The sequence below is a fragment of the Labrus mixtus genome, chromosome 9 (assembly GCF_963584025.1).
Source record: "Labrus mixtus chromosome 9, fLabMix1.1, whole genome shotgun sequence".
NCBI lineage: Eukaryota > Metazoa > Chordata > Actinopteri > Labriformes > Labridae > Labrus > Labrus mixtus.
In genome coordinates, this window is record NC_083620.1 from 3,462,459 (window position 1) to 3,477,126 (window position 14,668).

Consider the following 14,668-nt stretch of genomic DNA (forward strand, 5'->3'; position numbering starts at 1 on the left):
TGCAGCATCATGATGTGTCAGATTTCACCTGCAGAGGGCGCCAGAGGAGCCACTGCATGGTCATCATTGGTTCACATTCTGGTGTCCGGGATCCCGGGCAAGGATCTCGAGGGTTTCTCTCTAAGGTAGTCAGAATTAGATTTTCATATATTAGGTATAACCACAAGGCCAACCGGTGCCCCATTCCCATGAGGTTTTAAACAAAGGTTCATTTTTAAGATCTTTTGTTATAATCATAATCATGTGTGACATTGTTCTGTTGAAGCTGCTAAACTAAATACATGTACCGACTGTGTTTTTGTTATTCCGTGCTATCTATATTTAAAGTCGTCCAGCATAAAACAAGGATGCAATAATATAAAAAGTTATGAAACTTGAATGTTTTCTTTTGGCTGCACAGAATAAATGATGTTTTGATGATTTGTCACTTTCTGCTCAGTCGCAGCAGAAGCAGAGGCATTAAGATTGCATTTGTCTCTCACACTCTATAAATAGAACATTTATAATTGATCGTATTTTCGTTCTCACATCACAGCTGCAACATCTGCCGTGTGAGGTAACACTGTGCTTAGGTTCTTCTGTTGTTAAAAGCACTGAAGTTTATCATCCTGTAGAGAAGCACCTGTGCTGACGTATACTGCAAGTCATAAAGAACTTTCAAACACAGAAATGATAAATCCTGGGCTTTATGAGCTGTGTGATGTTAACAAATAGGTCAGACAGTGTAAAGAGAGCAGTTTTTAACATTCTTAAGAAAAAGAAGACCGAGCATGTGCACATACTTTGGTTACAGAGCTCTGAGTGCTGCTGCTGATGGAGATGATTAATCCATGTCTGGTTCAGATTTTAGAGACAAATCAGTGGCTGGACACCAACAGGTCTTTAAAAAGATAAGAAAAGAATAAACTTTCACTTGAGAACCAGTTTTGACAATCTTTCAAACTCAAAAATTCCTGTACGGAGAATAATAGCCCAAGGCCTCATGCACGACTGATGTTTTTTAAATTGACCCGTTACAAATATCTCTGACAGACCTGCATACCTGCTTCATTCGAATAAAAGTGATGAAAAACAAATGAAGCGGATGAGTCGGTTTGTAATGTTTAATTTAGATTGTTTAATGTTAATTCCATGCTGTGTTTCAGTCAAAACGATACAGATTCCCTGTCTGTGGCTTCAGTCAGATATCCAGTAGTACAAATCAGCTCCAAGTTACACATAATGAAGCGAAACAAGACGAGAAACAAAGAAAAATCAGCAAAGAAAGAAAACCTCTGAATCTAGAGGAGCTTTTTTAGTCAAAATTAGGGGGGAAGCAGCAGAAAAAGAACATGTGATAACTCATGCAAGCACTCCTGATGTAAGAGCTCTCTGTGGAGCACCCGGGCCGATCTGAGACTCGTCTTTCACACGGGTGAGAAATCAAGTTTTTCATTTAGCTTTGATGGGTTGACCTCCAGAGCTTCAGCATGTGTGCACAGTTACAGTATTTCAGCACAAAGTACAGTCCAAGGACAACTACAAAAACATGACAACAGAATCACCATGGTGTAAAAGTTAAGCACGTCTTTGCCCCACGTGGATATCGCCAAACTCTGCCAACTTCCTCTGAAACCTACGTTCACAAAAAGGGCACTTAACTCTCCCAAACTGCCCTTCAAACGCTAAAATGATTTGCATGACATTTCACTAAAAACAGATAAAATAGCTCCCATAACTAAACCTCCATATTTTCAGTAATAAAAGTTAATTTCTGTAATTACATTAAGAAACAAAAATTCTCATTACATCCAGCAACTGATAAAAATATTGAAGAAAAAAGAAAAATACAATGATGAGAACAAAGATAACATTTCAGAACCGCTTGTACCAGGACAAAAAAAAAAAAAAAAAAAAAAAAAAAAAAAAACAATCCAGGGACTCTTTATCCCCCGTCTTTTCTAACGTCGTGTTTCCTGTCTCATTAAGTGGTGTTTTTACTTCAATGCTGTAAGGGCTAATATAAAAATAAAAAAGAAGAGAAAAATAAAGTTGTTAACTCTGCGGCCCTGCTGGGTCGAGGAGCTGAGTGGTGGAAGAAAAGGAAAAGAGAAGAGGAAGAAGATGAAGAGTTTAGGAGGATGACAGTAGAGAGGAGGAGGAGGAGTGTGAGGAGGTGAGGGGGGGGGGGGGGGTCTCAGGTTGTTGGCTGTAGGTGGCGTAGTCTCACTGGGCCGCCTCGTCCTCAACGTCTTGCAGTGCCTCTTTGTTCTGTTCTTGTTCTGCTGAAGAGAAAATAGAAGGTGTTTGTTTTTAATCTGAGTTAAAGGCGTAATGGTTTTATTCGTTTTTCTTTTCACTGACACTCTGCACGGGGATTTATCAGCAGTACATTTATTATTTATTTATTATTTTACAACCTGATGATACATCTTCCATCGATCTCGAATCAACTTTGAAACGTTGCACCACTACCAAATTAGAAGCAAAAAAAAAGAAGAGGAAGTGCCTCAAAACTTGTCTTTAGTACACATCACAATAAAGAAAGGTCAGGACTTTTCAATGCTCATTCATTTATAAAGAAACAGAAGAGATTGTGCAACTATTATTTAAAATATGTTTGTCACTTTGTTTTAAAGACGACCTACTCAAGAGGAAACTGTACATCGTTACTTGAAGTGTTTCTTTTTGGAGTAGGAAATACATTCCTAAGGTTTGCTGGAATTCTGTTAACATCCTTAATGATCAGCTACAACCATCAGTCTTAATGCATGCTGAATCAAAACACAAGTCGATAAATCAAAATGTGTTTCAAACAGAAAACTAACAGTGGGAAAAAACTGAGTTTTAAAATCCAGTCCGTTGAGCTTTTTACATGAAACTTCACACGTGCAGAACGATCTGATAAATTAAACTCTGAGCTCTGGATGGAGAACGTTAAACACTTAACACACAAACTGCATCAACATCACTTATTTCATTCTCTTCCTGACTGAGCTTTGCATGTGTGAAAGTGAATCTCTGAGGTGCTACAGGGTGAGCAGGCAGTCAACAACATGATCTGAAGCTGTGATCCATCGGTGTGCATTCATCTGTTTTCACTCTCTGTGGTGGGAAGACAAAAGGTGGCAGACTGAACAGGTCAGTGGGGAAGCTACAGGTGAGTCGACTGAAGGATTAAACCAGGAGTGAGTCTGTGTTGAGAGGAGGAGGGCAGCAGCCACACACACAGCAAGGTGAGCAACACTTACAAAGTACAGTTAACATGGGAAATGAAGGGTCAGGTTTGTTTCCTTTAGGACTCTACAGCAGAGGGAACGAGAAAGAGAGACAGAGACATGACGAGTCAACGACAAATCAAAGCTGTCAGGGGACGCTGCTCGACACCAAAAAGGCCAACAGCTGGAATTAAAAAAAGGACGAAAAAGACAGATTCAAAAACTGACAGAAGTTTGTTTGTGTCTCCTACTCAGCATTTTTTAACACCTTAGGACCACGACAGCAGGGATTTTTTTTGTAGTAGTTTGAGAAAATGTAACTGCCATAAATACAAACATCTCAGACAGATTTAGGTACTAACCCTTATTTATACATTTTCTTAGTGGTGGCCTTTTAGTTTGGAGCTACTGAGCCCCCCAGTGATAAGGCAACAGGATTTTAGCAATGTGGAAAAAGTGGCTGAATCACCAAATATGACAATGAAAATTGAATCAACTGTAAAACGTGGAAATGGCCTAAATGTGGGTGTCATAAAAAAAAAAATTTTTAAAAAGGGTTTTCCTCCCAATCTAGGTGTTTTAATAAAAAATAGCCTATGCTGAGATTTAGGCGCGTTTGTTGTAGCAGCGTCTTTCTCCTGCTCCTTGTCTGTCTGCATGTCGGAGTGTGTGCGGACACACATTAACACACACACACGGAACACAAGCCATCTCACACACACACACACACACACACACACACACACACACACACACACACACACACACACACACACACACACACACGTTTATTTTACTGCAAAGGGTTGTTAACCGTACGGACCAAGTCTTTATGGTCAGGAACCGCGTAATCCGGTCAAACGTTCGGTTGGATTTTCTCCATCCAAAAGATTCATAGAGCAAGGCTCAGGTTAGAAAAAATTAAAGCCATTGAAAATCGGTGTGAACTTTTTATAATCCTGCCGATTCACTATAACAGAACATGCACACTGTGAGCTGCATGATCCAAGTCCTGAGAGCGCCAGCTGAGGCCAGTATCGTACTTCAATGTCTTTTAAGTCTATAGGATATGCTGAGTAATAAGTTCAACAGGGAGAATCTCTCCCTGTCCACAGAGTGTTCCGGTCACTTGTTAACCTCATGCAGCGTGATACTGTTAGCAGGCGTGAAGCGCGTCAGCACACAGCCGCCCTCAGCTACAAAACAACAAGTGAGCCCATCCCTGTACCGTTTGATACGATGGCTAAAGGGAAGAGACGGAAGCGGATGGTGATGTATAGAACCAGGAAGAAAAAAAAGGGAGTGACCAACAAGAAGCCGCGCTAAAGGAAATATTAGACCTTGTCAGTCAATGTGGTTTTCTGGCTTCTCAAAATGTCTTTGACGGTGTTCTGTTGAGATGTGCTGCCTTGTCTAAAAATGATATCATGGCCTAAAACGTTACCCTATGAAATAAAGCTCCCAGAACAAATCAACTTCATATGAGTTCACTGCTCACATCATGCATTATCAGAGTATGGGGAACACGTTTTTAATACTCTATCATTGAAGCTTTCAGAGGAATCTTGATGGACATTCATCTATCAAACAATGCTCCCTGTAAGGCACTCAGCTGTATGGTAGCACTATTTAATAGAACAGATGCACGCTGTCGATGAAGGGGACGTGTAACAGCACCGTGTGCGTTTAACATCAGTGCAGTTGCACTCAGAGATCTTCAGTGGGAGCAGGATTTCTCCATAATGTTGCTTTAAGAGCATTTTCTAAAATCTACAGTAACCTAAAACTAATTCATCTTTTGCATAGGACAGAGTGAGGTATAATGGAGTTTTAAGTGTATGGGCTTGTCCTCTGTCCCTGGACATGTGATGTGTGTCTTATATGCTAGCATAAACTGAAACAACAGAACATGAATTAAACTGCTCACAGTGTTTAGACATGTAAATAAGAGTATAAAAAGGTTAGGACAGGTAACAGCAGGTGAGTGAGTTAGTTCATCAGCATCCTGACCTGGAAACATGTGTCGATAGAGAATTTGATGAATAAGTGTCTTACCCTCTCCCTGCATATCTGAAGTCCATAGTGTCAGGTTGTCACGTAACAACTGCATGATAAGTGTTGAGTCCTTGTAGCTGTCTTCACTCAGTGTGTCCAGTTCTGTGATGGCGTCGTCAAATGCACACTTGGCCAACCTGAGAAAACACAAATGGTTAAAATCAGCGGAACCGAGCGGCAACCGAGACGTGTTGAAAATGAAGCAAATGCATATTAAAAATGTAGCTATACAGCAGAAATAAACATGTTTACAGCCTGATTCAAACACAGCTTTGGGTCTGTATAGCTCATTGCTTTATTCATGACAATCCTGCAAAGGGTGAATGTTTATATAACTCACCTGTTTTGATTTTATCAAGTCTTAAAGGGATGGAGCGGTGAATTTTTGAATGACAGCGGGACTCTGCTGGCTTTGAGACATCCACTCTGGGAATTCATTCTCGAACATTAGCGTACCTCTGAGCCATGTTTTCTTGGGATTTACTCATTAAAACTTATAACATGACTTTCTCTGTAGTTTAAGCACGCATTAAGGAGCTCGAGGCTTCATTTACAGTCGCATGACTAATGTGTGACAGCACAGTTGCCATGTCCATTATTATCGATTATGAAGAGGCCTACACTTTGGATCCTTAAACCTTTGAAGGTGCTGTTTGAATAAAAGAGTACACCATGCTTTGGCATTGTTGATGAAGCTTTAGAGAATCACAAAAGTCAGTGATATAGGAAAGACAAAAAACCTGCAAGCGCGGTCAGGCGAGTTGAGGATCTCGTAGTAGAACACAGAGAAGTTGAGGGCGAGTCCGAGGCGGATGGGGTGTGTGGGTGGCAGCTCAGACAGGGCTAGATCCGTAGCGGTCTTGTAGGCCACCAGGCTATTCTCTGCTGCATCCTTTCTGTGGTTGCCTGTAGCAAACTCTGCCAGGTACCTGTGGTAGTCACCTTTCCTGAAATTAGGGAAAAACAAAAAATATCAAGAAGTCAATTTTAACAACTTCTGTTTGTGATAAAATTGCAGGTTAATTGGATGTGAAACTTTGTTTTGAAATTAAGCTGTTCACTTTACACACTGTACAATGTTTCTAAATGTGTCCATTCTTCTATCCTGTCCTGTCTGGATTCACCTCTTTGTAATTTAAATGTATCTAATGACTTGTCAAATTACTCACAGGCATAAAAACTTACTCAGTTTAACATCTAGACAGGGTTCATTTATTTCTCCTTCCATTTACATTCAGACTACAGTGCTCTCACATTTTGTTGTAGAAAACCTTCGACTCTCCCATTACAGCAGAGGGAAGTAGGTGCCTTTCAAGTGCATCCAGAATATCCCCACAGATTGACTTCAACTCGTTCTCCACCTGCAAACAGACAAAATAAATGAAAACATCCAATCTGCATGAACTATTTTCATCCTTTTCCACTGCAGCTTTCTTCCAAGTCCAACATATCCTCTCACATCAGGGTGTAAGTGTTCACTGAAAGTATAGTTTATCATCTGCGTATCCTGAAGGTCATCACACACTGTACACACACAGCCAAGCTAAGGCTGCATTCCCTGTATGCTCAGACAAAAATGAAACAAAAGCCCTCGTTTTAGGGGTTATTTATGCCCTTACTTGACAGGACAAAAAAAATGATATGCAGGAAAAGGAGCCACAGTCCGGACCCGAACCTGGCCCGCCCACCTGGAGGACCACAGCCTCTGTATAAGGGGCATGACCTACCTAACTGTGTGCTGAATCGGTGCCCCACTAAAGCCCTTTTAACACATTCACAAAAAACCTGAAAATATTATCTTTGCAAGCTCAACTGCAGCAAAGAAGACGATAATACATTCTTGGTGCTCTGTTGAATCTCCATTGATAAAGGAATGGTTTAACTATTTTAGAGACATCTCTCTTATTGAAAGATCATTAGCTGTAATTCATAAGGCACAGGCATCCACTTTACAGGCTTGGGATTTCCTTATTTCAACTCTTTCAGATCCACTTTTTCTTGAACAAATATAACCGGTATTATAAACAAAATGTAAACTTACACTTTTTGTGAAATTGTTTACTTGAATTATTTTTATTTAATTTGCTATCTGTTTATTTGGCAGTAAAGAGTTAGGGTGATGTGTGAACACAGCAGGAAATAAGAGTGAGCTGGCGGGGCTGATTTATATCATGAAACACAATCTTTATCTTTATAATCTGAACAGCACATTCTTTTCTACTCATTCACTGACACTGTGAACATGTAGCATTGATTGCATAGTGTCCTGTCCTACTCCTGGTGGCCTGACTGTGAAGCGTGTTCAACCAAGAATGTCTGAAAAATAGGATGCTGCAAGCTTAAAAAATTGAGTTTACAAAAACTTTCAAAAGGAGCTGAGAAGTGTTACAGGTGTCTTTAGTATTGCTTAATATGTAAAGGATGTAATCTGAAACTAAAGGATTATGATAATATAGCTTGTTGATGCACAAACCAGCATTTCTTACTCATTGTCGAGCAAGTGCAGAGGGGCAGAAAGTCTCAGTGCTCCACTCCGCTAACATGCTTTATCACCGTCCTTCTTTGGATAACATCTGCCCTTTAAAAGCCTAGGCCTGCAAGTGGCCCCAGTAATTATTTTTAGCTTCATAGGATTCATATTTTAGGAACCCTCACCAGGTGCTGGTATAGTGGTGGATGAAATCTGTCCCCTAAGGGGTTTAGGGATGAACTAAATGACGATGCAACAGCAGGATTACCAATCCCTGAATCCCATTAGGTCGTTGACTGCAGTCCAACTGCCCCTCCCAGTTTCCTGACACACTCTGGCTTCTCCCAGATAACTAACCATCTCTTATTTCCCTTCATAAAAGCAGAAGAGAGAAGAGGATCTGCCAAGTATGACTCAGATGCAGTCTGCTTGGGAGCTGCTCACAGTGTGTATTATTAATATGAGCTAGTGTTCTTAGATTAGCACTATAAATGTCTTGAAACAAGACAATGAATCGGTGTCCCGACAGATGATGTTGAAAAGCAAAAGTTAAGTCACAACCCAAACTTTAGAAGAGTGCTTTACCGTTTGCCTGTATTCCCGGATCATCTTCAGTTTATCCTCTCCGCCCTTGGTCTCTTCCCTCTGTTCGATACTGCTGATTATCCTCCAGGAGGCTCTCCGAGCACCGATCACATTCTTGTAGGCCACTGATAAAAGGTTTCTCTCCTCCACTGTGAGCTCCACATCCATACCAGCCACGTTCTTCATAGACACCACCATCTCTGTTGAGGATACACGCGGGACAACCCCATCAGTACAATATAATGTTTTATCAACCTTTTAGTTTTGACATCAAACCAAAGAATGGGCAGATCATCTTCTCATCATGTTGTCTGGCTAAACTACAGTCAGAGCTTAAAGTCGTGAGAGATGTGGTGGAAAACTCTGACAACAATTCAACGAATACTGGCAGACATTTCTCTTCAGGAGACATAAAAATTCAAGTTTATTAAGAGGAGAACCAATAAGTAAGCAGTGAGCAAAAATCAACAACGTACAAAACACATCTGACCGTGAAATTAAAATGCCTTTAGAGATCAATAATTTGGTAGATGGGGGTAAAAACATGCATAATACGTATACCTGTACTAATAATAATTGTATTTGTATAGCACCCTTTGTTCAAAGATGCAGGCCAACGGGCTTTATGATAAAAGATTTGATAGAGAAAAACACAGAAATTAAAGTAAAATGATATTAAAGTCATTAATGCTTTCCCAGATCAAAAGAGGGATTTGTTCTAAGTGTGCATGCCGAGTGCTGTTGTAATTCAATAATCCAAAGAAAAGTATTTACCTCAATTAAAAGTCATACTTATAGCTAGATATTGTCAATTACCTGCAAGGCATTCTGGTGCCGCACGCCTACACTTGATCACTAACAGTCAGTTGACACCCCTCCTCCTCATTTTTAAACAATGTATTTTAGCCACACCCATTGTTAACCAGTGCAAAGCAAACAACACAGTGACTTAGACTTTTTTTTACAAGTGGAAGAACCTAGGCGTTTGAAAACCTCCCATCTGTTGAATCATTAACCAAAGAGCTCACACCTGTCGCTGGAAGCAACATCAGCAAACATACAACCGGGAATGAGCTTCTCCTAAACCTAATTATGTCAGTAACCATATGAAAATTGCCGCATTTTGTAAAGTGCAGTATACAAACTTCTTATGACTGGTTTGGAAAAAAATAATAATCACAGGGACCCAACATTTGTCTCCTGTACTCTGAGACAGCTCTGTGTATTTATTTTTATTTTTACACTTGCAAAAGAAAACTCCTGAAAAGTTGTGTGAACACAAACTGCCAGATTTTTCACCCAGAATTTTTTCTACCAGCCCCCAAGTCAATTCTGTGTGAAGTCAATTCCTTTTTGCATATCTGAATAAACAAGCATTTGTGGGTCTTTGTGAGTTTTATTGCTGTTAAATGTAGGTTATTAGGCATATGGCTATTTAAAAGCATATGTCTGGTAGTTGTTCTATATGGCTGCAAGACAGCAAATCAGCAGGACCTTGTGCAGATGAAGTGAGGGGCAGACAAGGACAGTAAGAATAATTTCACTTCGACCAGGAAGAAATGATCGGATCAAGTGTGTACATGGATATTGATCCAAGCAACGCTAGGCATGCACCGCCCCTCTCGCTCAGAATGAAATTTATTTTCTTAGGAGCTGAATTGGATCAGTCTCTTCAGATTGACATGTTTACATTAAGCATTTTTATTCTGATAGATTATGTCCATGTAATCATAGCTAGTTTGTGCCAAAGGTGGTAAACAAGGGCCTTTACTGAAAGATGTAACAATTACTTACAGTTGTTTACAGACAAACATAAACACATACACACTGTATACACCTTCAACACAACCACCGCCTGACGCCCAGCCACCACCATCCCACCCCACAAACACAGACGTTCTCCTTCATGCACGGCCCACCTCAGCAGCAAGGACGTGTGGACAACAGGAACGTGAGGAATACAGAGGAGAAATCTTTCCTGCATATTATCTGCTCTTTTGTAAAGAGTCTCGAGAGAACACTTATGAATTGGCACAATACAAATTACGATTGATTGATTGATATGTTCAAAAGCATTGCAGTCTTGTTCTATCAGGGGTAAATCATTTAAAATCTTTGCAAGTGCTTAGTGACTTAAAACATGGCAATAAATAGCAATGTTGACTTCAGCTGAACTCATTTAACACACGCTGATATAAACCAACTGATCCGATTTTTAATACGTGATAAAAATCCCCAAAAAACAGTTGAGAGGAAAGTGAAAATACTGTCCTTGAAAATGTAGTTTATGCTGACAGTACTATATTCCAACACTTGGGACAAAAAAGGCTTTTTTGTCTCACTGAAATGTAACCTCGTTCTCAATATTATGATCAATATCATAGGCGAGGCGACTGTTTCATTTTTTACGCTGTCTGTGTATCTGCAGTGGTAAAGAGTACTTGTGAAATGTGTAAAGCTTGGGGAACCTCTGGTCAGAACTATTTTCAAATGTGTCTTTCTTTGTGAAACCATCCCTTGCAGCCACCACAGGAGCTTCATATTTTAAGGAGCGACTCTCACCCCTGAGAGGATCCTTCCAAAAATAATTCATAAAAAAACCTGAGCTTAGTATGATAGGATGACGGGTTTAAACTCAGTAGCACCTGCAGATTTCAGCTTCAATGAAGAGGAGCAGTTTGTAGCGATAAGATCTGACTCCACCCTGAAGCTGAGGTTTACAAGACAATGGATTGTGTGCTCTGCCTGGAGAAAGAGCATCTCTCCATACAGCTGAGTGCTGTGCCTCTGCTTCTCTCCACTTCATCCTATCTCAGTTAAAAGGGCTTTTCTGCATTTGTCCCACTGAAAACAATGAACAGAACTATTTTTTTATTAGCAGTATTAAGCTTTTTTTTGTTTTTCAAAGCTGTGCAGTGCAAAAAAACCCTCACTGCTGATGTAGAGATAAAACATGCCCTTTCATCCCCATATGTCAAACGTTACCAATGCTTTGTTGGAACTATATATATTGGACTTTTTTGCAGGGATAATACTTAATTTTTTTGCAAAGTTGTCGCAGGTTGACTTTATAAAAGCAGGCCGACTGATGAAGAATCTAGTAACAAATGTTATGTAGGGTGGTTTAAGTTGGTTTTTTGAAAGTTTGCATTTTCAGACACCAGATTAAGAAGGATCCAAATTAGGGATGTGCATGTTTTATTGACTAAACAGATCAATTGATCACCCTCGATAGTTAGCAACAAAATTACAGGTCCGGAAAACTAATAATATTTTTTATCAATTCATACCCACAATGCCAGTCAAGTGTGATGTCTAAACTAGCACGGCCGACTATCACTAACTAGAGCTGTCGCTCTGGTTCATGGCAACTGCCATTATTATTTATTAAGTCATTTTTGTCAGATACAGCCATAACACTCTGGGATTTCTCAATAATGGATGGCTGTCCACGTTTTGTGTACCGTGCCACAGCACACCTCTTCCATCTGGCTAGGAGCAAGGAAGTGTACCGTGCTTGAGCACAGAACAGAGCACTCCTGAACTGGACTTTGAGAGTGAAGCATGCTGGTATGGATTGCCTAGTCAGTGTGCCCTTATTCAGTGGGGAATGTAGGCCTAAATGTCACAACCATTAATTTATTCATCACACAATAAAATGAAAGAAATAAGCGAACTTCCAATGTGTGTATGATATCTTCATGTTATCAATAAATCAGTAACAATCTGGCTTCATTTAAATATTTTTATATTCTCCCACTCACATTAAGAGACTCAAACATATGCATCCTTCAAAACACACCTTAAACAGTGGATAAAAGAAAACCAAGTCTATGACCACCTTTAACCTCTATTATTGTCTTGTGTCACTTGTGCCTTTGTATTTTATTTGTAATTTGTACAGCTTTGTTACAGCTGTTCATTAATATGCACTGTCCCTAACAAATAAATAAATAAATAAAAAACGATACACTTAAGCGACTGTACCTCAGTTAGACTGCCAGTAAAGCAGTTTTAGCCATTTAAACAAATTAAAGATCTCCACATATTGTAGGCCAGAGAATATATGCTCTTTTTGAGCCTCTAAATTACAATTATTTCTACACACAAGTTAACTTGGTCCATTTGAAGAAAGCGAGGCTGAACTATAAATAAAACGCATCCTATGAGTCAGAGAGACTTTGCTTTTGTGAATACGATATATAACATTAAGCGAGTAAATATATTAATGTATTTGTCAATGCAGGAAAACCTGGTGTAGAATAACACTTTTAATCCAGCTAGATTCCAGTAAGGTTGACAATTAGGGCAGTAAACCACAAATCACTCTGTAAATACACACAGTCCAAATCCCGTGAATGAGTCATGGCACATTCACTTCACGTTACTGGGCAACGTCTAAAAACAGCCTCCAATGTAACCAGGCCTGTAATGGTATGACAGTCTGAGAGGGGTGCACCAGGGAGAGCAAATCGATCCGTGCAGCCTTGTTGCAGGGGGAACACCCCACCAAGTGAACAGCTGCCCCTCCACTCCCACACACCTTAAATCACATAGTTAACCATGCCATTCAGTTTAGAATCATATAAAACATATCGTATGCTAATGCCAAATAGTAGCCCGGCAGTGGATGTTGCTTCTAATACAAGCAGTCAGTAGCTCAAGTGTTAAGCTTAGCATGGTGCAAAGGGAGGCAACTCCTGACAGCTCAACGCTCCAGTGATCCGCCATTTTGTTGTAGCCTTCACTAGCGTTAGCCACCGTCAATCACATCCGCACATTTTTACTAGCTGAGATGACACTCCATTGTTTTGCCTTTTAATTCAATTGATTGTTGTGTTCGTCCACAATCAAGCCATTTGCCGTGTCAATAATTAGTTTGCAAAAAGAGGGGAGGTTAGCCACGTTAGCTGTGTGGTTAGCTGCGGCTAACTTTGAGATAGCAGATCCCTGCAGCCACACCGAGTCGACCCCGGAGAGTCTTACCGTCATATCGCTCTGCCTGCTCGGCCAGCTTCGCCTGATAAACGAGGTCCTCCCGTTCTCCCATGGTGGTAACGAGATGCGGGTAAATTAGCGAACTATTAAAAATGACAATTCTTCAGGAAAAAACACGGTAGTGCGAGCTAGGTCTATCAGCTGGATCCTTAGAAATGAACTGGGTCGATGAGTGCTGTTCCGCCCCACCGGCAGCGCTGTGCAGGGATGGAGTAAAGATGGCGGCGACCACCGGTCTCATCCGCGTACAGCACTACGCACATGAATCACCATCAACCGTCCTCCTGTACATAGAGGTTATAAGAATATACTGCGGGGTTTCTACAAACTCTTTTTATATTAATATACTAAAAACTGAATACTGACTTGTAGAGCTACATTTAAAAAAAACTAAGAAGAAAAATTTTAATATTACCAACGTAAAGGCGTAACTTTACTTGTAAATTACATTAAAATCCTAATTTTAAGAATAATGTTGTAAAATAGCCATACATTTAACTCCTAAAAAGTTACTCATTACTTAGTTTTAATTTTACCTTTAATAAAGTATTACATTCAAGAGATTAAAGTCCTACTTTTACGAGCATAGAGTCGTACATTACCGAGGTTAAAGTCAGAAATTCATAAAAAGAATGTGGTAAATGAACAAGATTTAAATTGTAATTTTACAAGGATAAAGTTGTAAATATACTAGATTAAAGACGTGTTTTAATGAGAATAAAGTCGTCAATTTAAAGATTTTTTGGGGGCTTCTTGTGCCTTTATTGTAGAGATAGGACAGTGGATAGAGTTGGAAATCATTGAGAGAGAGTGGGTAATGACATGCGAGAAGAGGAGCCTGGGGTCGGATTTGAGCCCGGGCCGCCCGCATGGAGGACTACAGCCTCCATGCATGGGGCACGCGATCTAACCACTGCGCCACCAGCGCCCCATAAAGTTGTCAATTTAAGAGAAATACGTTCAGATTTAACGTGAATTTGGCAGATGAAATCATGAAATTTTGCTTACAAAACTCATGTTGTAAGCTAACAACATTAAAGTTGTAGTTTTACAAGATTAAAGCAAGGCCCCCAGTAAGTGTGCAGACCGTTTAAGCCTATTTTACATAGTGGTCAGATCTGGTATTGCAGTGTCACGTGATGCCATTAGGCCCAATAACACTTTTTTCCAGCTTACATTGGGAAAGAAACATCTACATCTGCAGATGTATTTTTTGAGCTAGCCTACATCAACTTCCCAACATGAACACTGGAGGTACCTTAAAAAAATGTATCAGCTGATTTAAACATTTCTAAACCATTTTTAACATCATAAGCTCCTAAAAGTTGAAAAATCCAATGAAAGCCGAATTTAGATGTATTGT

At 40.0% G+C, this 14,668-nt stretch overlaps 1 protein-coding gene across 3 annotated transcripts; it reads right to left on the minus strand.

Moving 5' to 3' along the window:
• Positions 1–1,089: 1,089 nt before the first annotated feature.
• ywhae1 (tyrosine 3-monooxygenase/tryptophan 5-monooxygenase activation protein, epsilon polypeptide 1) lies at positions 1,090–13,531 on the minus strand. 3 transcript variants are annotated; one of them, XM_061045973.1, is made up of 6 exons: positions 13,294–13,531; positions 8,308–8,507; positions 6,507–6,613; positions 5,993–6,199; positions 5,253–5,389; positions 1,090–2,261 (listed from the first exon to the last, which is right to left on the minus strand). In XM_061045973.1, the coding sequence occupies exons 1-6, from the start codon at positions 13,355–13,357 to the stop codon at positions 2,206–2,208; spliced, it is 771 nt and encodes a 256-aa protein (XP_060901956.1). In that variant the 5' UTR covers positions 13,358–13,531; the 3' UTR covers positions 1,090–2,205. The 3 variants fall into 3 exon arrangements, with proteins under 3 accessions (XP_060901956.1, XP_060901955.1, XP_060901957.1); XM_061045972.1 differs by having other exon boundaries at positions 1,090–2,264; XM_061045974.1 differs by lacking the exon at positions 1,090–2,261 and adding an exon at positions 3,260–3,282.
• Between the last annotated feature and the right edge of the window lie 1,137 nt (positions 13,532–14,668).

Coding starts and splice junctions, on each gene's coding strand:
- ywhae1 (XM_061045972.1), bottom strand. CDS start 13,357: ATGGGAGAACGGGAGGACCTCGTTTATCAGGCGAAGCTGGCCGAGCAG. Junction 8,508..13,293: donor GCAGGCAGAGCGATATGACG/GTAAGACTCTCC, acceptor TATCCTCAACAG/AGATGGTGGTGTCTATGAAG. Junction 2,265..5,252: donor TTCAGATATGCAGGGAGAGG/GTAAGACACTTA, acceptor TTTTCTCTTCAG/CAGAACAAGAACAGAACAAA.